Below are 27,729 nucleotides of genomic sequence, written 5' to 3'. Positions count from 1 at the left end.
CGCTTGGCATAAATCGCTAAAAAGGTGAAATGTTTGGATTTGTTTCGTAAACTTTTAAAGGTTTGGCTTAAATCTCTAAAAGGGGGAAACGTTTGCATTTGTTTCGTAGCGTTTGTAAACGTTTGACATATATTGCTAAAAAGGAGAAACGTTTTGTTTTGTGTCGTAACGTTTGTAAACGTTCAGCTTAAATCGTTAAAAAGGTGAAACGTTAGGATTTGTTTCGCAGCGTTTGCAAATGTTTGGCTTAAATTTCTAAAAAGGTGAAACGCTTGGATTTGTTTCGTAATTTTTGTGAACGTTTGGCTTAAATTACTAAAAAGTTAAAGCGATTGAATTTTATTCGGAACGTTTGTAAACGTTTGGTTTAAATTTCTAAAAAAGCAAAATGCTTGGATTTGTCTCGCAGCGTTTCTAAACATTTGTCTTAAATGGCTATAAAGGAGAAACGCTTGGATTTGTTTCGAAGCGTTTCTAAACGTTTGTCTTAAATTGCTGAAAAGGTGAAACGCTAGGATTTGTTTCATTACGTTTGTAGACGTTTTGCTTAAATTGCTAAAAAGGTGAAATGCTTGGTTTTTGTTTCGTAACGTTTGGTTTAAATTGCTAAATATATGAAACATTTGGATTTGTTTCATAATATTTGTAAACGTTTGTCTTCAATCGCTAAAAAGGCAAAACGTTTGGATTTGTTTCGTAACGTTTGTAAACGTTTGGCATAAATCGCTAAAAAGGTGAAACGTTTGGATTTGTTTTGTAACGTTCTAAACATTTGGCTTAAATCGGTAAAATAGGGAAACGTTTGTATTTGTTTCGTAACGTTTGAAAACGTTTGGCTTAAATTGCTAAAAAGGTGAGATGTTTGGTTTTGTTTCGTAACGTTTGGATTTGTTTCGTAATGTTTCTAAACGTTTGGCTTAAATTGCTATAAAAGGGGAAACGCTTGAAATTTTCGTAACGTTTTTGGAAGTTTGACTTCAATCGCTAAAAAGGTGAAACGTTTGGATTTGTTTCATAACATTTGTAAACGTTTGGCTTCAATCCCTAAAAAGGGGAAACGTTTGGATTTGTTTCGTAACGTTTGTAAACGTTTGGCATAAATCGCTAAAAAGGTGAAACATATGGATTTGTTTCGGAACGTTTGTAAACGTTTGGCTTAAATTGCTAAAAAGGTCAAATTTTTGGATTTGTTTCGTAACATTTGTAAACGTTTGGTTTAAATTGATAAAAAGGTGAAACGCTTGGATTTATTTCGTAAAGTTTGTAAACGTTTGGTTTAAATTGCTAAAAAGGCGAAACTTTTGGATTTGCTTCGTAACATATTGTAAAGATTTGGCTTAAATCGCTAAAAAGGTGAAACATTTGGATTTGTTTCGTAACGTTTGTAAATATTTTGCTTAAATCGCTAAAAAGGGGAAACGTTTGGATTTGTTTGGTAACATTTGTAAACGTTTGGCTTATATCGCTAAAAAGGTGAAACGTTTGGATTTGTTTTGTAACGTTTGTAAACGTTTGGCTTAAATCGCTAAAAAGGTGAAACAGTTGGTTGTTTTTCTGTCACGACCCATTTTCATGAATCGCAACCGGCGCTAGGGTATGGGTGATGTAGTACCGAAACTCGTAGCTAGCCTTCCATATATCACATAAACACATAAACCTGCAGAAAACCAATGCTCGGGGGCAACCGAGACTTCAGCCTAAAACTAACAGTTATAATATTCAACAGTTTATATAACATGCTTATTCAATCCCGAGCCTAAAATAGGTTTATCATCAACCAATGTAAATAATATAACATGCCAAAGCAATAAAACCAGTCGAACCAATCCGACAAAAATATAATAATAATAAAGACGTCTAGTTACTACTGCGGTCTAAGAATAAAACAGTTTATAGTTTTATTAAAAATAAAAGAAACCTCCGAGGAAAAGTAAATGCGGAGATCACCAGACTCTCTCAGATCATAACCCTGGGGAAAATTGGGAAAACAACGGGGTCAGATATACTGAGATGAGTTTATACCACTATCTACATTTATTAAGTGGAAAACCTTTGAAACCGTTTAAAACGTTTAAATACGATATTACGAATAATAGTTGGAACCCTAATCCACAATTCTAAATAATAAACATAATCCAACAGGTCTGGTCCCGAGAGCTGAGCTACACCGAGTTACCACTGACCACACTTATACCAGAGTCCCGAGAGCTGAGCTACACCGAGTTACTCTACTTGGTCCCGAGAGCTATGCTCACACCGAGTTACCACATTACCATAATTACCTTTCCCAGATCATTACCGGTGCGCACGCAGTCCTAATGATGCCCATTAGGTAGCATGTTCCAACTAGAAGTCATAATATAAAAACAGTTCGAAATATACGTACAATATATATATTCAATACTAAAATAACAATTTACTTAATAAAGCGGTAAATAGTAAGCACAAACTCACTGCTTGCTTGTCCACGTGAAACTTGGCAAACAGCTAACCCTGCGTAGACTCCGAAGCACGAGCAGTGGACGGGTCTAAAACATATATAAGTCAAAATCCGAACAATCCCTAACTCTAAGAATACTAAACTCCACATAGGACTAGCATCTTGAACACAACTAAAGTACAACCCAAGTAAGGTAAACATACATGTACCAAGCAAACCAAAGAATTCATATCATTCACTTTAAACAATTTAGGCAAGTTAGCTTAGATGAGTTCTTATCCTTAAAAGCAAAACAGAAGTCCTTTCCATAACTTAAATAGTTCTTTTAAACCAAAGAGTTTTCCACAGTAGTGTGTTAGCCTTAACTGCAGTATAGCTCAACACAACAAGTCGGGCGACCCAAGTCTAACCCGACCCAACCATAAGCCAAAGTGAAAACCAGAGTTTAAAACCAATCCTTAAATAAAACCAAAGTCATTTGAAAGTAAGAACTCAATCCCTAGCTTAACAATGCCAACCTTAAAAGCAATAAGCCACATAGCTTGCCAACACTTGGCAAGTTTCACCCAAAGTATACATCACTTAAAAATGTCACCTTAAATGAAATCAATTGGATTTAAACACCTTTTAAAGGTTTAAACTTAAATCTGAAATATTAACTTATACATAACACCTTTGTAAAATTGACCATAACTTATATACCATTTCAACCATCGATTACCAAACAACATAAGATAAAACTAACATTTTATAAATGTCCAAAATAGTTTATAAAACGTATTTACATCCATTAACAATTTGATCAAAACCAATATTAAGGCAAAGGACTCAAATAATCAAATTTGGCAATTTGCCGAAAATTGCCTAAACTAACCAAACGATTCAAAACCAACAATCGATGAACCAAAGTATGTTACTACTGATTTAAAAACATCAAAACATCATATAGAAAATATTAGATCAGTAGGTATAGCATTTGAAAACCAATTTGCAATCGTAGCGTTTAACTTTCGTAAAATTGTCAATTTCGCAAATCGTAGAGATTTTTACAACATAGATCAAACCCAAATCTCACTTCAAGATCCTAACTCATAAGATCATTAGCTATTGTAGTATAACCACATAATATCCCAAATAACTCAGATTCAACACTTTAACAAATCACTAAACGAATCAATTTCATACAAACCTAGAATTAGCCAATTCGTTGTTTAAATCATGCAAATCCAATTCCAATCATGATACATCATATTATAATCATATTAAACTCCATTTAAAACATAATATTCAAATCATAAATCTCAGACCATTAATCATAAAGTTCCAAACTCCAAAACACCCTAAATCATGCAATTCTACGCAAAACACAAGACAACGATTCACCAATACATAAGAGATGGAAATAATTACCTTAGAATGGAGAATAACAAGATTATATAAGTATTAAAACCTAGGTAAGGGTCTGGACCAGAAGCAACAAGAGTCACAATCACACCAACGAAGAACACCACAAGCAAAACGCGTAGAAATCGCAAAACGGATAAACAATCACCAATCAATTGTTAAAAACCATCAAGGATCATAAAGGAATGATAAAAATAGGGTTTATCTGAGTGTAGGGTCGCATTAGGTCTGATAGGATGAAAAAGGGCTGAAAGAATCGAGTTAAGGAGCTATTTATAACAAAACAGCGAACCCTACAGTGCCGCGTCGCGCCCGAGATGACTGAATCGCGCCCGTGATGGTGTATCACGACCGTGATGCTCCTGTCACGCCCGTGATACACCCCCTGCTTCCAAAATTATTGATTTTCTGGGCCTTAAGCCCCAGGTCGATCCACACGGCCCGAACCACACTCAAAACAAGCCCAAACATCGAAATAACTATTGTGCAACCTAAACCAAAGTTCCAAGGAACTAAACCACCAAACATTAACCCAAAACACATTGAAAAACTCATCGTAACAAGCCGAAAAAATACGGGGTGTTACATTCTCTCCAACTTAAAAACAAAATCGTCCTCGATTTTAACACAAAGCACAAAACACAATATACGCGCACAAAGCAACCAAAGTAGAACATATAACACAAATCCAAAGTACTAAAATAGCATCGAACATTCGAAGCAGCGCTAAACCCCACGTACCTCAAGGAATGAAAGATAACGATTCCACATAATGGACTTCGTCCCCTACGTATACTCCCCAACTATATAACCGAATAAAACTCAAACCATAGGCATTCCTCCACTCATCAACCTACGCACTTGCATAACCACAACTCGACACGTTGTACCTCGAATGATAACTCAAATCACCACTTACATAAAACAACAACTCAAATTTCCACACCACGTATGCGCAAAATTATAAATTCAACAGTTCAATACTCCAACTATTACTTGATTAAACAAAATATAAACCTCCAAGATTATTCAACTATAAACATTAAACATGCTCACAAGGAAGGTTACTAAACTCGTTCGAGTTCTAACAGCAATCAAGACAACCTTGACAAGGTGCAAGGACAAGCCCGAAACTCAAATCGCAATTCTTACAATACCAAAATCTAACACTTCAAATGAAAACCTCGAAATCCCCATTAATAACATCATGCAATCCTCGCCACCTACTTAACATCTCTACGCCTATTATCCCATATCAAAGATATAAATAACTCGTTATATCAAATGAACGGTCTAGTCCAAAATTAACTAGATAAGGTTCTCGCCAATATAAATCAGCCAACTTTAAAACATCATGAAATTCGAGTTGTACACACGACAAGGACTAAGCTCGACAAGACCATCAACCTTAACAAATCAATAAACACATACTCACATACTGATATTCCAAAGAATAAATCATTTTAACCTATGATAACGAATCTCCAAGTTACATACAAACCGACTAATTCAGAAAGATCCTTCCACTCATACAATAAGAAAACATACAGCCCGAAGTTACCCAAAGTAACTAACACCAACATACATACAATTTTTTTTTTTACACAAACCAAATTTTTATGCCGCACACAAAAGGTTCAACAATTAGATGAAGCGAAATCAAATTTTTTTACAACAAAAATTCACAATCAGTATTGACCAACCAACCTTTGTTGTCGAAACCTACTCATCGCGATTCTCAAATCAACTAACTCATAAATCCGAACCAAACTAAAATTCTCAAAATTGTTTCACCAAAAATAACTGTAACCTTGCTAAGAAGAGATCACCTAGATCACATTCGCCGTAATCGGGTCATTGGTTATGCTCAAAACCAAACTTATAGGGAAATAGTTCAAATCACAAAACATTACAACTTCCCACTTCTCTTTAAAAGATTTTAATATCTTATAACTCCTTTTATATTTAAAATCAAAATACTTTTACTATTGGAAAAACCTCCAATTTGTGAACACATCAACATTTTCAAAATATCCGTATTTTGAATTCCGGAGTTACACCTTAGTTTCAATATAAGTTTGCAAATATATAAAATAGTTCAACTAACAAAATTTTTATTCTCTTTAAATCAATGCTTGATAAAAATTTATCCTTTTGTCAAAATAGAAAATATTTGTAAAGAAAATCTTTTTTTTTTCACACAATATTTTTATACGAGTATACCAAAACATTATACAAAAACGAATATGTAAAAACAAACTTCCTTTAAAATCACGGCGTAAACACACACGTCGAGCATAACCAAATCCCTTAATCTAATAACCTCAATTCATAAATCGTAAGCTAACACAAAGGCCTTCCAAACCGACCTCAAAATCCTATCATACTTATTATAATAATAACTCGAGTGCAATGTTATATTCATTCTTACTCCCTACCAAGTACAAAATTTGTTATACAACAAACCAATCACTCATAACATAATCATCCTCAATTCACCACCATCATCACAGAGTATTTTGTCTAGCTACCCTTCAGTAACAGTTTCAAAATCATTTGAATTCCAACCTTATAAATATATTTATCCCAAAGTGACTCGCGAGTTCGTTTCAAAACATTTTTCTCAAAAATTCTTTATTGCCGAAATCCATTTTACATAATTGTGCGCCAGGGTGATGACACCTTTCATCCCCAAATAGTTGCATCCAACTCTAACCATTTCAATGCACGTGATGCATGTACTATTATGCATGTACGAATTACTTATTTTCTTATTATTTAGTGAACATACTTAGTGCTCAATGAAATCCCCTATTCGTGACATACAAAAATGCATGTTCATGATATGTCTGGGCACAATTACGTGATAAAAACATTTCAAATACTTTCAATAAGTTTCATTTGAAATCAGTTTATTAATAAAACATTTGCTAGACTTTTCACTCTGTGAGATGTGCACTCGATAACCTCAAAAACATTTCTCAATCCTTACTTGCAATCTACCAAATCATGTGATACTAACATAACAATTCAAACCGATAACTACTATAAAATCTCTTATGCGACAAAAAAACTTTCACTAAGCTTAAACTTAACTCAAGGAAAAACAATATATCACCTACGTTTCTACAAAACAAACCACCAGTTCCCGCATCGCATCATCCAATCTGGATGAAAAACGCCAGTGTATTAATACACCGATCTATCTCTTCGAATAAGAATTTCCAACATCTTTGTCCAAGATAATCAAAAACCACCAAAGAAACACTTTCTTCATCTTACTCATATCGAAACCCCAAAATCTCAAATCCACAAAATAACACACCAAACCCAGCATAATCCAAAACCGAAACTAAAGCAATACATGGTCTAAATGAAGGTCCTACTCATAAAATAAAACCATACACCAAGGTAAGCCAACCATGACCACGTGAAATAATTCATCTCACGTGCTACTCCGCACGAAGAGATAAAACAAAAACAATTAACATAGTTCAACCAAACATGTGAGGTATACAAACCATAAACCTCCCAAGCACGCCATTAAGCACAATAACCCAAACATACTTAAAGGACGAATCAAGACATGATACAATAAATTTCGAATCTCCGTAACAAAATAAACCTATAATATATCATCTTTTAAAAGTACGTATCAAAATTCATTTTGAAGTTTAAAGTCAACCAGAAGACTTCCAAATTTTAGTTGAGCCCCACGGTTAAAAGCAAAATCAATATCCGAAAATATCTCCTCAATTAAACAATTGCTTTAAAATTTCCAAAGTATCTCAATCCATAAAACCATCTAGTTAGCCGAGTCATTACAACTACCAAGCTCAACTCCCAAATTTGGGTGACCTAAGTCAATCCCAAAACCACCATTTTTAAAACTTATTCAAAATATTTATAAATCCGGAAAAAGTCTTTTAAATGAAATTAAAAAAAAACAATCTCAACCTTTTCAAAATAAGAGCTCAAGCAACCCAAGTATCGAAATCAACTCAAAATCTTAAGTGAGAAAATCTTTGATCTCAAACAATCATTTTGTAAACACCTAAGCAAGCCAAACATAATTACCAAATATATGACCAAACGACGCTTCAAACGTCGACATACCACAACATGGTAAAATAACAGCCAAAAATATTAAATTCTCAATACGGTGGGAAAAGCTCATAAATAATATTATTTTAAAAACAACCGTTTGTCAACACCAAGTCTAACGTGAGATTCTAAGATACGAGAAACTCATTTTACTTGCAAAGTAACCAAAAATCACATTTTTCAATGTACTAAGACCAGACCGCTCATCCGGCCCTCGTGTCAAAATAAAAACCAAATCAAAATAATTTTCTTAATAAAACTATAAAACCATCGTGCGGTCAAACAGCATAAACCCACAAAACATGCATAAAGATTTGACACGAAATCTTTTAGAAACCACACAAGGCCAACGCCTAACGTATCATAGTACGTGCCAACGTATTTAGCACTCAATAACACAACCAAACCAAACTGTACTCACCAACAAGGTGAAATCAATCAAATTATAATCAAAATCATCCAAAGGCGTAAAAGCCAACAACTAATCACCCAAGGTAAACATCATATAGGGCACAACAGCCAACAAAGCATCACCCGAAGTAAACACCATATAAGGTACAACACCAACAAAACATCACCGAAAGTATATCTCATATATGGTACAACAGCCAACAAATCACCCAATGTATAAGCAATAAACATTCCAAAGTAAAGCATCAGTAACACATAAGACCGACACTCAACATTCCTATAGGTGAAGGTAGAAAGTTTTGAAAACCAAAAGATGACGTTTTAAAGACAAGACTTGAATCCTAATTCCGCAGTAGATCCTATGACACAACAACAGCACTTAACATGCCTTTAAGCAGTAAACACATAACATGCAAAATGGCCTTGGTTTGAAACCAAAGCTCTGATACCAAGTTTGTCACGACCCATTTTCATGAATCGCAACCGGCGCTAGGGTATGGGTGATGTAGTACCGAAACCCGTAGCTAGCCTTCCATATATCACATAAACACATAAACCTGCAGAAAACCAATGCTCGGGGGCAACCGAGACTTCAGCCTAAAACTAACAGTTATAATATTCAACAGTTTATATAACATGCTTATTCAATCCCGAGCCTAAAATAGGTTTATCATCAACCAATGTAAATAATATAACATGCCAAAGCAATAAAACCAGTCGAACCAATCCGACAAAAATATAATAATAATAAAGACGTCTAGTTACTACTGCGGTCTAAGAATAAAACAGTTTATAGTTTTATTAAAAATAAAAGAAACCTCCGAGGAAAAGTAAATGCGGAGATCACCAGACTCTCTCAGATCATAACCCTGGGGAAAATTGGGAAAACAACGGGGTCAGATATACTGAGATGAGTTTATACCACTATCTACATTTATTAAGTGGAAAACCTTTGAAACCGTTTAAAACGTTTAAATACGATATTACGAATAATAGTTGGAACCCTAATCCACAATTCTAAATAATAAACATAATCCAACAGGTCTGGTCCCGAGAGCTGAGCTACACCGAGTTACCACTGACCACACTTATACCAGAGTCCCGAGAGCTGAGCTACACCGAGTTACTCTACTTGGTCCCGAGAGCTATGCTCACACCGAGTTACCACATTACCATAATTACCTTTCCCAGATCATTACCGGTGCGCACGCAGTCCTAATGATGCCCACTAGGTAGCATGTTCCAACTAGAAGCCATAATATAAAAACAGTTCGAAATATACGTACAATATATATATTCAATACTAAAATAACGATTTACTTAATAAAGCGGTAAATAGTAAGCACAAACTCACTGCTTGCTTGTCCACGTGAAACTTGGCAAACAGCTAACCCTGCGTAGACTCCGAAGCACGAGCAGTGGACGGGTCTAAAACATATATAAGTCAAAATCCGAACAATCCCTAACTCTAAGAATACTAAACTCCACATAGGACTAGCATCTTGAACACAACTAAAGTACAACCCAAGTAAGGTAAACATACATGTACCAAACAAACCAAAGAATTCATATCATTCACTTTAAACAATTTAGGCAAGTTAGCTTAGATGAGTTCTTATCCTTAAAAGCAAAACAGAAGTCCTTTCCATAACTTAAATAGTTCTTTTAAACCAAAGAGTTTTCCACAGTAGTGTGTTAGCCTTAACTGCAGTATAGCTCAACACAACAAGTCGGGCGACCCAAGTCTAACCCGACCCAACCATAAGCCAAAGTGAAAACCAGAGTTTAAAACCAATCCTTAAATAAAACCAAAGTCATTTGAAAGTAAGAACTCAATCCCTAGCTTAACAATGCCAACCTTAAAAGCAATAAGCCACATAGCTTGCCAACACTTGGCAAGTTTCACCCAAAGTATACATCACTTAAAAATGTCACCTTAAATGAAATCAATTGGATTTAAACACCTTTTAAAGATTTAAACTTAAATCTGAAATATTAACTTATACATAACACCTTTGTAAAATTGACCATAACTTATATACCATTTCAACCATCGATTACCAAACAACATAAGATAAAACTAACATTTTATAAATGTCCAAAATAGTTTATAAAACGTATTTACATCCATTAACAATTTGATCAAAACCAATATTAAGGCAAAGGACTCAAATAATCAAATTTGGCAATTTGCCGAAAATTGCCTAAACTAACCAAACGATTCAAAACCAACAATCGATGAACCAAAGTATGTTACTACTGATTTAAAAACATCAAAACATCATATAGAAAATATTAGATCAGTAGGTATAGCATTTGAAAACCAATTTGCAATCGTAGCGTTTAACTTTCGTAAAATTGTCAATTTCGCAAATCGTAGAGATTTTTACAACATAGATCAAACCCAAATCTCACTTCAAGATCCTAACTCATAAGATCATTAGCTATTGTAGTATAACCACATAATATCCCAAATAACTCAGATTCAACACTTTAACAAATCACTAAACGAATCAATTTCATACAAACCTAGAATTAGCCAATTCGTTGCTTAAATCATGCAAATCCAATTCCAATCATGATACATCATATTATAATCATATTAAACTCCATTTAAAACATAATATTCAAATCATAAATCTCAGACCATTAATCATAAAGTTCCAAACTCCAAAACACCCTAAATCATGCAATTCTACGCAAAACACAAGACAACGATTCACCAATACATAAGAGATGGAAATAATTACCTTAGAATGGAGAATAACAAGATTATATAAGTATTAAAACCTAGGTAAGGGTCTGGACCAGAAGCAACAAGAGTCACAATCACACCAACGAAGAACACCACAAGCAAAACGCGTAGAAATCGCAAAACGGATAAACAATCACCAATCAATTGTTAAAAACCATCAAGGATCATAAAGGAATGATAAAAATAGGGTTTATCTGAGTGTAGGGTCGCATTAGGTCTGATAGGATGAAAAAGGGCTGAAAGAATCGAGTTAAGGAGCTATTTATAACAAAACAGCGAACCCTACAGTGCCGCGTCGCGCCCGAGATGACTGAATCGCGCCCGTGATGGTGTATCACGACCGTGATGCTCCTGTCACACCCGTGATACACCCCCTGCTTCCAAAATTATTGATTTTCTGGGCCTTAAGCCCCAGGTCGATCCACACGGCCCGAACCACACTCAAAACAAGCCCAAACATCGAAATAACTATTGTGCAACCTAAACCAAAGTTCCAAGGAACTAAACCACCAAACATTAACCCAAAACACATTGAAAAACTCATCGTAACAAGCCGAAAAAATACGGGGTGTTACATTCTCTCCAACTTAAAAACAAAATCGTCCTCGATTTTAACACAAAGCACAAAACACAATATACGCGCACAAAGCAACCAAAGTAGAACATATAACACAAATCCAAAGTACTAAAATAGCATCGAACATTCGAAGCAGCGCTAAACCCCACGTACCTCAAGGAATGAAAGATAACGATTCCACATAATGGACTTCGTCCCCTACGTATACTCCCCAACTATATAACCGAATAAAACTCAAACCATAGGCATTCCTCCACTCATCAACCTACGCACTTGCATAACCACAACTCGACACGTTGTACCTCGAATGATAACTCAAATCACCACTTACATAAAACAACAACTCAAATTTCCACACCACGTATGCGCAAAATTATAAATTCAACAGTTCAATACTCCAACTATTACTTGATTAAACAAAATATAAACCTCCAAGATTATTCAACTATAAACATTAAACATGCTCACAAGGAAGGTTACTAAACTCGTTCGAGTTCTAACAGCAATCAAGACAACCTTGACAAGGTGCAAGGACAAGCCCGAAACTCAAATCGCAATTCTTACAATACCAAAATCTAACACTTCAAATGAAAACCTCGAAATCCCCATTAATAACATCATGCAATCCTCGCCACCTACTTAACATCTCTACGCCTATTATCCCATATCAAAGATATAAATAACTCGTTATATTAAATGAACGGTCTAGTCCAAAATTAACTAGATAAGGTTCTCGCCAATATAAATCAGCCAACTTTAAAACATCATGAAATTCGAGTTGTACACACGACAAGGACTAAGCTCGACAAGACCATCAACCTTAACAAATCAATAAACACATACTCACATACTGATATTCCAAAGAATAAATCATTTTAACCTATGATAACGAATCTCCAAGTTACATACAAACCGACTAATTCAGAAAGATCCTTCCACTCATACAATAAGAAAACATACAGCCCGAAGTTACCCAAAGTAACTAACACCAACATACATACAATTTTTTTTTTTACACAAACCAAATTTTTATGCCGCACACAAAAGGTTCAACAATTAGATGAAGCGAAATCAAATTTTTTTACAACAAAAATTCACAATCAGTATTGACCAACCAACCTTTGTTGTCGAAACCTACTCATCGCGATTCTCAAATCAACTAACTCATAAATCCGAACCAAACTAAAATTCTCAAAATTGTTTCACCAAAAATAACTGTAACCTTGCTAAGAAGAGATCACCTAGATCACATTCGCCGTAATCGGGTCATTGGTTATGCTCAAAACCAAACTTATAGGGAAATAGTTCAAATCACAAAATATTACAACTTCTCACTTCTCTTTAAAAGATTTTAATATCTTATAACTCCTTTTATATTTAAAATCAAAATACTTTTACTATTGGAAAAACCTCCAATTTGTGAACACATCAACATTTTCAAAATATCCGTATTTTGAATTCCGGAGTTACACCTTAGTTTCAATATAAGTTTGCAAATATATAAAATAGTTCAACTAACAAAATTTTTATTCTCTTTAAATCAATGCTTGATAAAAATTTATCCTTTTGTCAAAATAGAAAATATTTGTAAAGAAAATCTTTTTTTTTTCACACAATATTTTTATACGAGTATACCAAAACATTATACAAAAACGAATATGTAAAAACAAACTTCCTTTAAAATCACGGCGTAAACACACACGTCGAGCATAACCAAATCCCTTAATCTAATAACCTCAATTCATAAATCGTAAGCTAACACAAAGGCCTTCCAAACCGACCTCAAAATCCTATCATACTTATTATAATAATAACTCGAGTGCAATGTTATATTCATTCTTACTCCCTACCAAGTACAAAATTTGTTATACAACAAACCAATCACTCATAACATAATCATCCTCAATTCACCACCATCATCACAGAGTATTTTGTCTAGCTACCCTTCAGTAACAGTTTCAAAATCATTTGAAATCCAACCTTATAAATATATTTATCCCAAAGTGACTCGCGAGTTCGTTTCAAAACATTTTTCTCAAAAATTCTTTATTGCCGAAATCCATTTTACATAATTGTGCGCCAGGGTGATGACACCTTTCATCCCCAAATAGTTGCATCCAACTCTAACCATTTCAATGCACGTGATGCATGTACTATTATGCATGTACGAATTACTTATTTTCTTATTATTTAGTGAACATACTTAGTGCTCAATGAAATCCCCTATTCGTGACATACAAAAATGCATGTTCATGATATGTCTGGGCACAATTACGTGATAAAAACATTTCAAATACTTTCAATAAGTTTCATTTGAAATCAGTTTATTAATAAAACATTTGCTAGACTTTTCACTCTGTGAGATGTGCACTCGATAACCTCAAAAACATTTCTCAATCCTTACTTGCAATCTACCAAATCATGTGATACTAACATAACAATTCAAACCGATAACTACTATAAAATCTCTTATGCGACAAAAAAACTTTCACTAAGCTTAAACTTAACTCAAGGAAAAACAATATATCACCTACGTTTCTACAAAACAAACCACCAGTTCCCGCATCGCATCATCCAATCTGGATGAAAAACGCCAGTGTATTAATACACCGATCTATCTCTTCGAATAAGAATTTCCAACATCTTTGTCCAAGATAATCAAAAACCACCAAAGAAACACTTTCTTCATCTTACTCATATCGAAACCCCAAAATCTCAAATCCACAAAATAACACACCAAACCCAGCATAATCCAAAACCGAAACTAAAGCAATACATGGTCTAAATGAAGGTCCTACTCATAAAATAAAACCATACACCAAGGTAAGCCAACCATGACCACGTGAAATAATTCATCTCACGTGCTACTCCGCACGAAGAGATAAAACAAAAACAATTAACATAGTTCAACCAAACATGTGAGGTATACAAACCATAAACCTCCCAAGCACGCCATTAAGCACAATAACCCAAACATACTTAAAGGACGAATCAAGACATGATACAATAAATTTCGAATCTCCGTAACAAAATAAACCTATAATATATCATCTTTTAAAAGTACGTATCAAAATTCATTTTGAAGTTTAAAGTCAACCAGAAGACTTCCAAATTTTAGTTGAGCCCCACGGTTAAAAGCAAAATCAATATCCGAAAATATCTCCTCAATTAAACAATTGCTTTAAAATTTCCAAAGTATCTCAATCCATAAAACCATCTAGTTAGCCGAGTCATTACAACTACCAAGCTCAACTCCCAAATTTGGGTGACCTAAGTCAATCCCAAAACCACCATTTTTAAAACTTATTCAAAATATTTATAAATCCGGAAAAAGTCTTTTAAATGAAATTAAAAAAAAACAATCTCAACCTTTTCAAAATAAGAGCTCAAGCAACCCAAGTATCGAAATCAACTCAAAATCTTAAGTGAGAAAATCTTTGATCTCAAACAATCATTTTGTAAACACCTAAGCAAGCCAAACATAATTACCAAATATATGACCAAACGACGCTTCAAACGTCGACATACCACAACATGGTAAAATAACAGCCAAAAATATTAAATTCTCAATACGGTGGGAAAAGCTCATAAATAATATTATTTTAAAAACAACCGTTTGTCAACACCAAGTCTAACGTAAGATTCTAAGATACGAGAAACTCATTTTACTTGCAAAGTAACCAAAAATCACATTTTTCAATGTACTAAGACCAGACCGCTCATCCGGCCCTCGTGTCAAAATAAAAACCAAATCAAAATAATTTTCTTAATAAAACTATAAAACCATCGTGCGGTCAAACAGCATAAACCCACAAAACATGCATAAAGATTTGACACGAAATCTTTTAGAAACCACACAAGGCCAACGCCTAACGTATCATAGTACGTGCCAACGTATTTAGCACTCAATAACACAACCAAACCAAACTGTACTCACCAACAAGGTGAAATCAATCAAATTATAATCAAAATCATCCAAAGGCGTAAAAGCCAACAACTAATCACCCAAGGTAAACATCATATAGGGCACAACAGCCAACAAAGCATCACCCGAAGTAAACACCATATAAGGTACAACACCAACAAAACATCACCGAAAGTATATCTCATATATGGTACAACAGCCAACAAATCACCCAATGTATAAGCAATAAACATTCCAAAGTAAAGCATCAGTAACACATAAGACCGACACTCAACATTCCTATAGGTGAAGGTAGAAAGTTTTGAAAACCAAAAGATGACGTTTTAAAGACAAGACTTGAATCCTAATTCCGCAGTAGATCCTATGACACAACAACAGCACTTAACATGCCTTTAAGCAGTAAACACATAACATGCAAAATGGCCTTGGTTTGAAACCAAAGCTCTGATACCAAGTTTGTCACGACCCATTTTCATGAATCGCAACCGGCGCTAGGGTATGGGTGATGTAGTACCGAAACCCGTAGCTAGCCTTCCATATATCACATAAACACATAAACCTGCAGAAAACCAATGCTCGGGGGCAACCGAGACTTCAGCCTAAAACTAACAGTTATAATATTCAACAGTTTATATAACATGCTTATTCAATCCCGAGCCTAAAATAGGTTTATCATCAACCAATGTAAATAATATAACATGCCAAAGCAATAAAACCAGTCGAACCAATCCGACAAAAATATAATAATAATAAAGACGTCTAGTTACTACTGCGGTCTAAGAATAAAACAGTTTATAGTTTTATTAAAAATAAAAGAAACCTCCGAGGAAAAGTAAATGCGGAGATCACCAGACTCTCTCAGATCATAACCCTGGGGAAAATTGGGAAAACAACGGGGTCAGATATACTGAGATGAGTTTATACCACTATCTACATTTATTAAGTGGAAAACCTTTGAAACCGTTTAAAACGTTTAAATACGATATTACGAATAATAGTTGGAACCCTAATCCACAATTCTAAATAATAAACATAATCCAACAGGTCTGGTCCCGAGAGCTGAGCTACACCGAGTTACCACTGACCACACTTATACCAGAGTCCCGAGAGCTGAGCTACACCGAGTTACTCTACTTGGTCCCGAGAGCTATGCTCACACCGAGTTACCACATTACCATAATTACCTTTCCCAGATCATTACCGGTGCGCACGCAGTCCTAATGATGCCCATTAGGTAGCATGTTCCAACTAGAAGCCATAATATAAAAACAGTTCGAAATATACGTACAATATATATATTCAATACTAAAATAACGATTTACTTAATAAAGCGGTAAATAGTAAGCACAAACTCACTGCTTGCTTGTCCACGTGAAACTTGGCAAACAGCTAACCCTGCGTAGACTCCGAAGCACGAGCAGTGGACGGGTCTAAAACATATATAAGTCAAAATCCGAACAATCCCTAACTCTAAGAATACTAAACTCCACATAGGACTAGCATCTTGAACACAACTAAAGTACAACCCAAGTAAGGTAAACATACATGTACCAAACAAACCAAAGAATTCATATCATTCACTTTAAACAATTTAGGCAAGTTAGCTTAGATGAGTTCTTATCCTTAAAAGCAAAACAGAAGTCCTTTCCATAACTTAAATAGTTCTTTTAAACCAAAGAGTTTTCCACAGTAGTGTGTTAGCCTTAACTGCAGTATAGCTCAACACAACAAGTCGGGCGACCCAAGTCTAACCCGACCCAACCATAAGCCAAAGTGAAAACCAGAGTTTAAAACCAATCCTTAAATAAAACCAAAGTCATTTGAAAGTAAGAACTCAATCCCTAGCTTAACAATGCCAACCTTAAAAGCAATAAGCCACATAGCTTGCCAACACTTGGCAAGTTTCACCCAAAGTATACATCACTTAAAAATGTCACCTTAAATGAAATCAATTGGATTTAAACACCTTTTAAAGGTTTAAACTTAAATCTGAAATATTAACTTATACATAACACCTTTGTAAAATTGACCATAACTTATATACCATTTCAACCATCGATTACCAAACAACATAAGATAAAACTAACATTTTATAAATGTCCAAAATAGTTTATAAAACGTATTTACATCCATTAACAATTTGATCAAAACCAATATTAAGGCAAAGGACTCAAATAATCAAATTTGGCAATTTGCCGAAAATTGCCTAAACTAACCAAACGATTCAAAACCAACAATCGATGAACCAAAGTATGTTACTACTGATTTAAAAACATCAAAACATCATATAGAAAATATTAGATCAGTAGGTATAGCATTTGAAAACCAATTTGCAATCGTAGCGTTTAACTTTCGTAAAATTGTCAATTTCGCAAATCGTAGAGATTTTTACAACATAGATCAAACCCAAATCTCACTTCAAGATCCTAACTCATAAGATCATTAGCTATTGTAGTATAACCACATAATATCCCAAATAACTCAGATTCAACACTTTAACAAATCACTAAACGAATCAATTTCATACAAACCTAGAATTAGCCAATTCGTTGTTTAAATCATGCAAATCCAATTCCAATCATGATACATCATATTATAATCATATTAAACTCCATTTAAAACATAATATTCAAATCATAAATCTCAGACCATTAATCATAAAGTTCCAAACTCCAAAACACCCTAAATCATGCAATTCTACGCAAAACACAAGACAACGATTCACCAATACATAAGAGATGGAAATAATTACCTTAGAATGGAGAATAACAAGATTATATAAGTATTAAAACCTAGGTAAGGGTCTGGACCAGAAGCAACAAGAGTCACAATCACACCAACGAAGAACACCACAAGCAAAACGCGTAGAAATCGCAAAACGGATAAACAATCACCAATCAATTGTTAAAAACCATCAAGGATCATAAAGGAATGATAAAAATAGGGTTTATCTGAGTGTAGGGTCGCATTAGGTCTGATAGGATGAAAAAGGGCTGAAAGAATCGAGTTAAGGAGCTATTTATAACAAAACAGCGAACCCTACAGTGCCGCGTCGCGCCCGAGATGACTGAATCGCGCCCGTGATGGTGTATCACGACCGTGATGCTCCTGTCACGCCCGTGATACACCCCCTGCTTCCAAAATTATTGATTTTCTGGGCCTTAAGCCCAAGGTCGATCCACACGGCCCGAACCACACTCAAAACAAGCCCAAACATCGAAATAACTATTGTGCAACCTAAACCAAAGTTCCAAGGAACTAAACCACCAAACATTAACCCAAAACACATTGAAAAACTCATCGTAACAAGCCGAAAAAATACGGGGTGTTACATTTTCATCACGTTTGTAAACGTTTGGCTTAAATCGCTAAAAAGGTGAAACACTTTTATTTGTTTCGTAACGTTTATAAACGTTTGGCTCAAATTGCAAAAAAGGTGAAACGCTTGGATTTGTTTTGTAACATTTGTAAACGTTTGGCTTAAATTGCTTAAAAGGTGAAACATTTGGATTTATTTCGTAACCTTTCTAAACGTTTGGAGTAAATGGCTAAAAAGGTGAAATGTTTGGATTTGTTTCGTAGCATTTTTAAACGTTCGGCGTAAATGGCTCAAAAGGTAAAACGTTTGCATTTGTTTCTGTTTGCACCAAAATTAAAAATATGGCCAAAAGGCCATAAAAGCCCATATTCTTTTTCAAAAGATAAAAAGAGTACTGTGAATAGTTGTGACTTCAGATGTTGATTTCCAAAGGTTGGTCTCTAGAAGTTGACTAATTTTGACTTCAGATGTTGATTTCTAAAGGTTGGTTTCTAAAGGTTAATTTCTAGAGGTTGACTTCAGAAGTTGATTTCTAAAGGTTGGTTTCTAAAGGTTGATTTCTAGAGGTTGACTAATGTTGACAGAAGTTGATTTCTAAAGGTTGGTTTCTAAAGGTTAATTTCTAGAGGTTGACTTCAGAAGTTGATTTCTAAAGGTCGATTTCTAGAGGTTGACTACTCAGAAGCTAATTCAAAAAGTCCAAGCCCAGTTGCAGAAGATTAAGCCCAAATTTGAGATGGCCATTAAATATTAATTTAAATGGCCCATAAGCCCAAGAAGTCCATTCCAGAAGAAAAGAAGTTAAAAAGCACGTGCAGCAGAAACAAAACACGATTGACAGTTTTTGAAAGTGGGGAAGAACGTGTGCAGTTGAAACATGAAGCAGTAGTTTTCAAAGGAAAAAGCTATAAATAAGAGAAGAGCAGCCAATTTGCAGCCCCCGATCAAATCCAACAAAAACCAGCCCAAAGGCAAAAACACTCAACACTTAGCATTCTCAGTTTTCTTCAATCAGTAAAGAACTTTACGATTGAACTTTTGCAATTTCTACTCAAACACTTGTATTTTCATTTCATTCAATTAGTAAACACATTTACAATTGGATTCTTTGTTTTAGCATTACTTGATTGGAGTACTTGTTATAAGGTTAACCAAACCCCAATCGCTCGTTTAAGAAGTTAAGTTACATTTTGGAATCCGCTTCCTGGCACGCCCGCATTTCACACGCTTGTTGTTACAAACGCAAAACGCCAGTAACAATTTTTGGCACGCCCAGTGGGACACTAAGAGTTATGGCTAGAACTCGAAGTGAAAAAGGAAAAGATGTTATTGTATCCCAGGATACAGTGGATGATCCTACTACTACAAATGTAGGACATGGAGACTATGTGGCTCACATGGTCAGAAGCATTGAAAAAGAAAATTTGCCTTTAGGGGAGGCGAGTGATGATGTGCCTCCTGGCTTTGGAGAGCAACAGACACCAACTCGGCGAAATTCTGAGCCAAGATTGGTAGAGGCTTTAGACATGCTGTCAAAAGCCATGTTAGACATGAAACAGACTCAGGCTAGCTTTAACCAAGCAAAAGCCGAGTTGACCAAGAAACATGAGGTGATGGATAAGAAGTTGTTCGAAATGGAACGCTATTTGGCAGAATTGATAGTTGCTGTCAAAGTGTCATCTCATGGTGGTGATGTACCAGAGGCTGTTAACACGGCCAAACAAGATCCTAAGGGACACGGGGGGCAGCCATCTGGAGGAATCCAGGAGATTGGGAGCACTAGTCATGTGCCAATCTTAAACCCGCCCTCTGAAGAAAGGTACGTTCTTCCTCACAAAAGAGATGAACCTGTGTATTTTAATTCTTTTAAAACTAATAATCAAACTGGCCGGAATTCCAGGCCGTTTAATGCAGGTGCTAATTGTCCGACTTCGGACGACCTAGAGGTTAATCAAAATTTTCCTCAACCTCTGGGCACGGGGGGCAATTACATGCCCCAAGAGAGAAATCAGCCTCAGGTGCCACCCCAACCTTTGGGAAGGCAACTAGACATGGAGGCTGTAAGAGAAGCAATTCAGGAGTTGTATGGTCCAGGTCTAAGGCAGATTGACCGACCGCAATTTCACAAGCCTTATCCAGATGTCATTGACAGGGAGAATCCTTACCCTAGAGGCTATAAGATTCCTAACTTCTCTTTATTCTCTGGAGAGGATGGCCACTCCACCATTGAACATGTGGCAAAATTCACAATTCAATGTGGGGTCTTGGCCAACCTAGATAACATTGCAAATTTCAAGCTGAGATTATTTCCAAATTCTTTAACAGGTACTGCCTTTACTTGGTATGCTACTTTGCCCAGGAACTCAGTGCTCACATGGCAGGAGATGGAGAGGCTTTTCCATACTCAATTTTACCGTGCAGAGCCAGAGGTTTGCATAGCAGAATTGTCAAGAGTTTCTCAAAGGTCGGGAGAGGATGCCGACATGTATATACACCGCTTCAAAAGAATGAGGAGCAGGTGTAAAATTGTTCTACCAGAAACTGAGTATGTAAAAATGGCTCAGAGGGGCTTGGACATTGAGCTCCGGAAAAAGTTCCAGGGGATGGAATTCAGGGACTTCTATGAGTTAGCTGCTAAAGTCTCTGAATATGAAGAACTCCTAAGAGAAGAAAGCCACAAGAAGAAGGTGGCAATGGGCACTTACTATCAGGAGGTGGGAGCATATGAAACCGCGGTAGCCGACCTCACGGCCACCGGTTCATGTACCTGCCCTATGTTGATCAAAAAAGCACCTGATGGGTGGAAGAAACAGAATTCCAATGCCCAACCTCTGTATACTTTTGAGGTTTCAAAAACAGAAGAAATTTTTGATTTTCTGTTAAAGGAGAAGTTCATTACTTTGCCTCCGGATCATAAAATGCCTTCAAAAGATGAGTTGAAAGGCAGAGAGTATTGTAAGTTCCACAACTCCTGGAACCACTCAACCAATTCATGTTGGGGGTTCAAAAATATTATACAGGATAGGATTGCCAAGGGAGTTTTAAAATTCCCAGAAAAAAAGGAGGCACTGGTAATAGATGAAGATCCTTTTCCGGCTGTGGCGTCTGTGAATGCCAGTGATCTCTCGGAACTTGACTTGAGGTTGTTATTAGATATAAAAAGAAAGCTCAGAATCAGGGAGCAAAATGACCAAAGAGTCAGGGGAGAGCAATTCGAACGGGAAAGGAGAGCAGAGGTAAAGCGGGATTACAGAGGAGAAAGAAGGCAGGTATCTAGAAACTCTAATAATTTTGTTTCTACTAACCGCCCTCTTTTGAAAAAACAAAACAGGGCCTCTTACTATCAAAGGAGGCCAGAAAGGCATGCCTTCCCGGAGAGGCGATCTTTCGTGTGGAAGAGGGAGGAACAGCCAAAAGCTCCTTTGGCACCTAGGGAGGAACAGCCAAAAGCTCATTTGGCACTTAAAGAAAAACAGTCAGAGGTTCCTTCTACCTTTGAAAACCGAAGAAAAGAACAAAGATTCGTGGTGCCACCATTGGTCTCACCTAGTCCAAGGTGGCATACCAATTATCACAAGAAGTTTCCGCCTCCACTAACAAGAACTCAGAAAAGGAGGCGCCAGAGGTTGAGGGCTGCTGCAAGAAACGAGTGGCAGTCCAGGCACTTGGAAGATCCTAGAAAAGTTGTAGAGGAAAAGGGGTCAAAGAAGATCTTAATTGAGAGAGAGCAATCTGGAAGCCAAAAATCTTCAGAGGCAGTGGAAGTGAAAAATAAAACTTCCCACGTGCCTTCGAAGAAGGAAATTTCGGATATGGAGTTGGAAGCTTTTCTTGAAGGAGAATTTGCAGGAGATGGCATGAACTTAGATGATCTCCTAGAAGACGACATGGAGTTGGATGATCTCGTAGATGAGGAAATCCTAAAGGAGGGCATGAGACTAAACGACCTCTTGAAAGAGGATACTGATGATACTCCACCCGTTAAGGAAAGCGGCAAATTTCAGAGGAGGTCTCTAGAGAAAGGCGACTCAGAATCAGACACAGAAGGTGATAAGAAGAGATCCATCAGAGTGGGTGAAATTGAGATTCCCCTCACTTGTAATGCTTTCTCCTTGATTCTTCCAAGTGATTTCAAAGGTCCTGACAACTCTGAGGAAGTAGAAGAAATTCAGAGAGAGGAGGTATCCAAACCTCCAAAAGATGAGTGTCGCAGCCAGGTCACCATACAAGAAGCTGCAAATGGTGGACCAAAGAGGGTGATTTTTGACAAACCTGCAGAGGCAATGACCAAGCATATTAAGCCTTTGTACATAAAGGCTCACTTCAATGGCAGACCAACCTCCAGAGTCTTGATTGATAATGGTTCTGCTGTGAATATTATGCCATTCAACATGCTACAACCTCTAGGAAAAACTACAGAAGATCTCATCTCTACAGAGGTTAGTGTGTCTGCCTTTACTGGAGAGCTCACAAAAACTATTGGTGTTCTCCCAGTAGAGGTAACTGTAGGGAGCAAAACTTCCCTATCGGCGTTCTTTGTTGTAAATTCATCAGCCAGCTACCAAGCTCTTTTGGGACGAGATTGGATTCATGCCAATTGGTGCGTTCCTTCATCCTTACACCAGTTTCTGCTCTTTTGGAAGGGAAATGAGGTGGAGGTGGTATGGGCAGACACAAAGCCATTTACCACTGCCACCAACATGGTAGAAGCCCGTTATTATGACTCATGTGTTGGCCCCATCCAATTTACTGGGAAAAGTAAAAAAGGGCAGAAGAAAGAGAAATCAGACAAACCTCTGAATGTGCATGAAGAGGTCAAAAGAAAAGCAACTGAGATACTTGGATCAACGGCTATTATTCCATACAACAAGCCGTGTTCCTCCATCACCATTGAAGAAATTAATGATTAAGCTCACCTCTAGTGAGTTTGCAGCAGCTGCATCTGCTATCTTAAAAGAACGTATGCAGTACATTATGGAAGGAATTATGGAGGAAAACAATTTGGCAGAGGTTCTAGATGCTGAAGTGGTTTATGAAGAAGAAGAAGTTTCTGAAGATCATGAGATTGGCTTGGAGGAGCTAGAACAAGCACCTCCTTGGATAGATGATGAAGCCATCCATGTTAGAGAGGAGTTAGAAGAAGTGAATCTTGGAACCTCTGAGGAACCTCAGGTAACTTTTGTTAGTAAAAACCTAGAGGTTGGTTTAAAAACAAAATTAACTGTACTTTTGCAGGAATACAAAGATTGCTTTGCATGGCAATATTCTGATATGCCGGGGTTAAGCAGGACATTGGTAGAACATCGGCTTCCTATTAAGCCCGAGTTTCAGCCATACCGCCAACCTCCAAGAAGAGTGTCAAAAGAAGTTGAATTAAAGGTAAAAGAGGAAATTGAAAAATTGTGTAAAGCAGGCTTTATTAGGCCTGCTAAATATAGTAATTGGTTAGCAAATGTTGTTCCAGTGGTTAAAAAGAATGGAAAACTTAGAATATGCATAGACTTTAGGGACTTAAATGAAGCAACTCCTAAAGATATTTATGCCATGCCAATTGCTGACACCCTTATTGATGCTACAGCTAATCATTCTCTTTTGTCTTTTATGGATTGTTTTGCTGGATATAACCAGATTATGGTGGCTAAAGAAGACATCTCCAAAACGGCATTTAGATGTCCAGGATCTATTGGGACATTTGAATGGGTGGTCATGCCGTTTGGTTTACGTAATGCTGGTGCAACATATCAGAGGGCTATGAATGCCATCTTCCACGACCTCTTAGGTAAAACTATGGAGGTTTATATTGATGATGTTGTTGTAAAATCAAAACTAATGAAAGATCATTTGAAAAATCTAGAGGAAGCATTTAGGAGGATGAGAGTTCACTGTTTAAAACTCAATCCTCTGAAATGCGCCTTTGGTGTAAAAGCTGGAAATTTTTTGGGGTTTTTGGTCCATGAAAGAGGCATTGAAGTGGACCAAAACAAAACCAAAGCTATTCGAGAAGCTAAACCGCCTAGAAATAAAACAGAACTTCAGAGGTTTCTTGGGCAGGTTAATTACTTAAGGAGATTTATATCTAATCTTGCAGGAAAAACAAAAGTGTTCTCAGAACTGTTGAAATTAAAAAAGGAGGATGTCTTCAGATGGGAAACCATCCATCAAGAGGCTTTTGATGAAATTAAAGATTATCTAATGAAGCCTCCTGTATTGATGCCTCCCAAAAAGGGTATACCTCTGAGGTTGTACATTTCAGCAGCGGAAGGTTCAATTGGGTGTCTGCTAGCCCAGAGCAACCAAGATGGACATGAACAGGCTATTTATTATTTGAGCCGTTCGATGACATCTACAGAGGTTAGATACACTCCTATCATGAAATTGTGTCTGGCTTTGTTTTTTGCCTGCACTAAGTTAAGACACTATCTGCTTAATAATAGAGTCTATGTGGTGTCTCAAACCGACTTGATGAAATATATGCTAAACAAACCTGTTTTATCAGGAAATATTGGAAAGTGGTTATTAAGTTTGGCAGACTTTCATTTGATTTATCATCCCCAGAAGTCGGTCAAAGGTCAGGCTCTAGCAGATTTCCTAGCCGACCATCCATGTATAAACCTAGGAGATGAAAGTAAATTTGACTTACCGGTTTTTATGAATGAACATAGACCTTGGATGCTTAAATTTGATGGGTCTAGTACAGATAGGTCTGCGGGTGCTGGAATCATAATAGTATCACCTTCTGGAGCTAAGACCTCCTTGTCTTTTAATCTTGACTTTGAATGTACAAACAATCAATCTGAGTATGAGGCTTTGATTATTGGATTAGAAATCCTCCTAGATCTAGGTGCTAAAAAGGTCAAAATAATTGGAGATTCTCAATTGGTTATTAGACAAGTGTCTGGCGAATATAAATGTATGAGTTACTCTTTAACTTCTTATTATGCTATTGCTATACAGTTAATAGAGAGTTTTGAAGAGGTTGAATTAGTACATGTTCCTAGAGAGGAAAATTGGGAGGCCGATGAATTATCACAGCTAGCATCTGGCCTACGTCTGTCGGAGGAGTTAACTCACCGACTAGTAATGGATTGGAGGAGAGACATTAAAAAGTACCTGGAGAATCCTAGCAAGAAGATGATGTATAAAGTAAGAGTGAGAGCTGTTAACTACGTGCTCATAGAAGATGTTTTATACAGAAGAGGATTCGACAACCTATTGCTAAGATGCCTTGGAACTACAGAGGCACTAGAGGTCATGAAACAAACTCATGAGGGAGTTTGTGGAGCACATCAATCTGGAGTGAAAATGAGATGGCTGATCCGAAGACATGGTTACTTCTGGCCATCTATCCTAAAAGATTGCATGACTTTTGCAAAGGGTTGTCAATCGTGCCAAAGGTATGGAAACATACAAAGACTTCCAGCTGCTGAGTTGAAGTCTGTCATCAAACCATGGCCATTCAGAGGTTGGGCCATAGATTTGATAGGTAAAATATATCCTCCATCTTCTAAAAATCACAGTTTCATAATTGTAGCTACTGATTACTTTACCAAATGGGTAGTCGCTAAGCCATTGGTAAAGACAGAGCAAAAAGATGTTATTAAATTTATTAAAGAGGAAATTATTCATCAATTTGGAATTCCACAATCAGTAACTACTGACCAGGGCACAATGTTCACTGGTAAGGAGATGCAAGAATTTGCCACTGATTATGGAATAAAATTATTGACCTCTACACCTTATTATGCTCAGGCCAATGGCCAAGCTGAATCTTCTAATAAAATTATCATCAACATAGTTCAAAAAATGTTGGAAGAAAATCCAAAGGATTGGCATCGGATTTTATCAGAAGCACTCTGGGCATATCGCACCTCTAGGCGAAATGCTACTGGAGTAAGTCCATTTATGCTAACCTATGGTCATGATGCAGTGTTACCCATGGAGGTGGTGGTGAGGTCATTGAGAGTAGCTAAGCAGAATCATTTGACTCCAGAAGATTACAATGAAACCATGATGATGGAGTTAGAAAATCTAGAAGAAGGGAGACTTCAGGCTTTAAACAATATGATAATACAGAAGAAGAAAGTCTCCAGAAGCTACAACAAGAAAGTTAGACCTAAGACATTTCAAGAAGATGAGCTAGTATGGAAGTTGATCTTACCCCCTGGTACTAAAGATAGAGAATATGGGAAATGGTCTACTAATTGGGAAGGGCCATTCTTAGTCCACAAGGTGATGAAGGGGAATGCGTACTGGCTATCAAGTCTAGAGGGTGAGCCTCATAGAAAATTTATTAATGGAAAGTACTTGAAGAAATACACTCCCACCATCTGGGAGAAATACAACTTAGAAATGACTTAATGGCTTTTAGCCATACATGTACTGCAGACTATGTAACTTGTTGTAGCAATATCAGTACATGAGTCGGAACATTGTGGCTTTTTAGCCGAGTGTATTATCAGATTTTTAGTAGTTTGGCTATTTTGGCTAAATCTGTACTTTTTCATTAACTTATGGATTTTGGCACAAGATGTAATGTAATGGCTTTTAGCCATTTTTGATAATTAAAATTCTAAATTTGGCTACTTTAGCTAAATTGGTGAGGCTATAATTAATCGACTATAGAAAATTAATTCCAGAAGTTGGTTCTAGAAGTCGACTCCTAAAAGTTGATTCCTAGAAGTTCTAGAAGCTGACTTCTAAAAGTGGACTCCTAAAAATTAATTCCAGAAGTTTGTTCTAGGAGTTGACTTCTAAAAGTTGATTCCTAGAAGTTCAAGTTGACTGGTCAGTTGAT

General features: G+C 36.4%; 2 protein-coding genes across 2 annotated transcripts in view; one reads left to right on the top strand and one right to left on the bottom strand.

The window, feature by feature from the left end:
• The window catches only part of LOC130015107 (uncharacterized), a gene marked incomplete at its 3' end in the record, with an annotated part of 41,113 nt that extends 28,427 nt beyond the window's left edge, over positions 1-12,686 (bottom strand). The window contains exons 1-2 of the mRNA XM_056104656.1: positions 12,605-12,686; positions 11,110-11,161 (exon numbers count right to left, since the gene is read on the bottom strand). Coding sequence (XP_055960631.1) covers positions 11,110-11,161; positions 12,605-12,686 — 134 coding nt within the window. The remainder of the gene's footprint in view (positions 1-11,109; positions 11,162-12,604) is intronic.
• An 11,211-nt stretch (positions 12,687-23,897) lies between these two features.
• LOC126668453 (uncharacterized) lies at positions 23,898-27,293 on the top strand. The gene has a single exon (XM_056104655.1). It carries the CDS (start codon positions 23,898-23,900, stop codon positions 27,291-27,293), a length of 3,396 nt encoding a protein of 1,131 aa, XP_055960630.1.
• Positions 27,294-27,729: the final 436 nt, after the last annotated feature.

This window comes from Mercurialis annua, linkage group LG2 (genome assembly GCF_937616625.2).
Source record: "Mercurialis annua linkage group LG2, ddMerAnnu1.2, whole genome shotgun sequence".
Lineage (NCBI taxonomy): Eukaryota > Viridiplantae > Streptophyta > Magnoliopsida > Malpighiales > Euphorbiaceae > Mercurialis > Mercurialis annua.
Note: the sequence above shows the minus strand (reverse complement) of the source record. Positions and strands in the feature narration are given on the sequence as shown.

Bases quoted from the DNA above. Each gene is read 5' to 3' on its own strand.
- LOC126668453 (XM_056104655.1), top strand. From the start codon at position 23,898: ATGCAGTACATTATGGAAGGAATTATGGAGGAAAACAATTTGGCAGAG.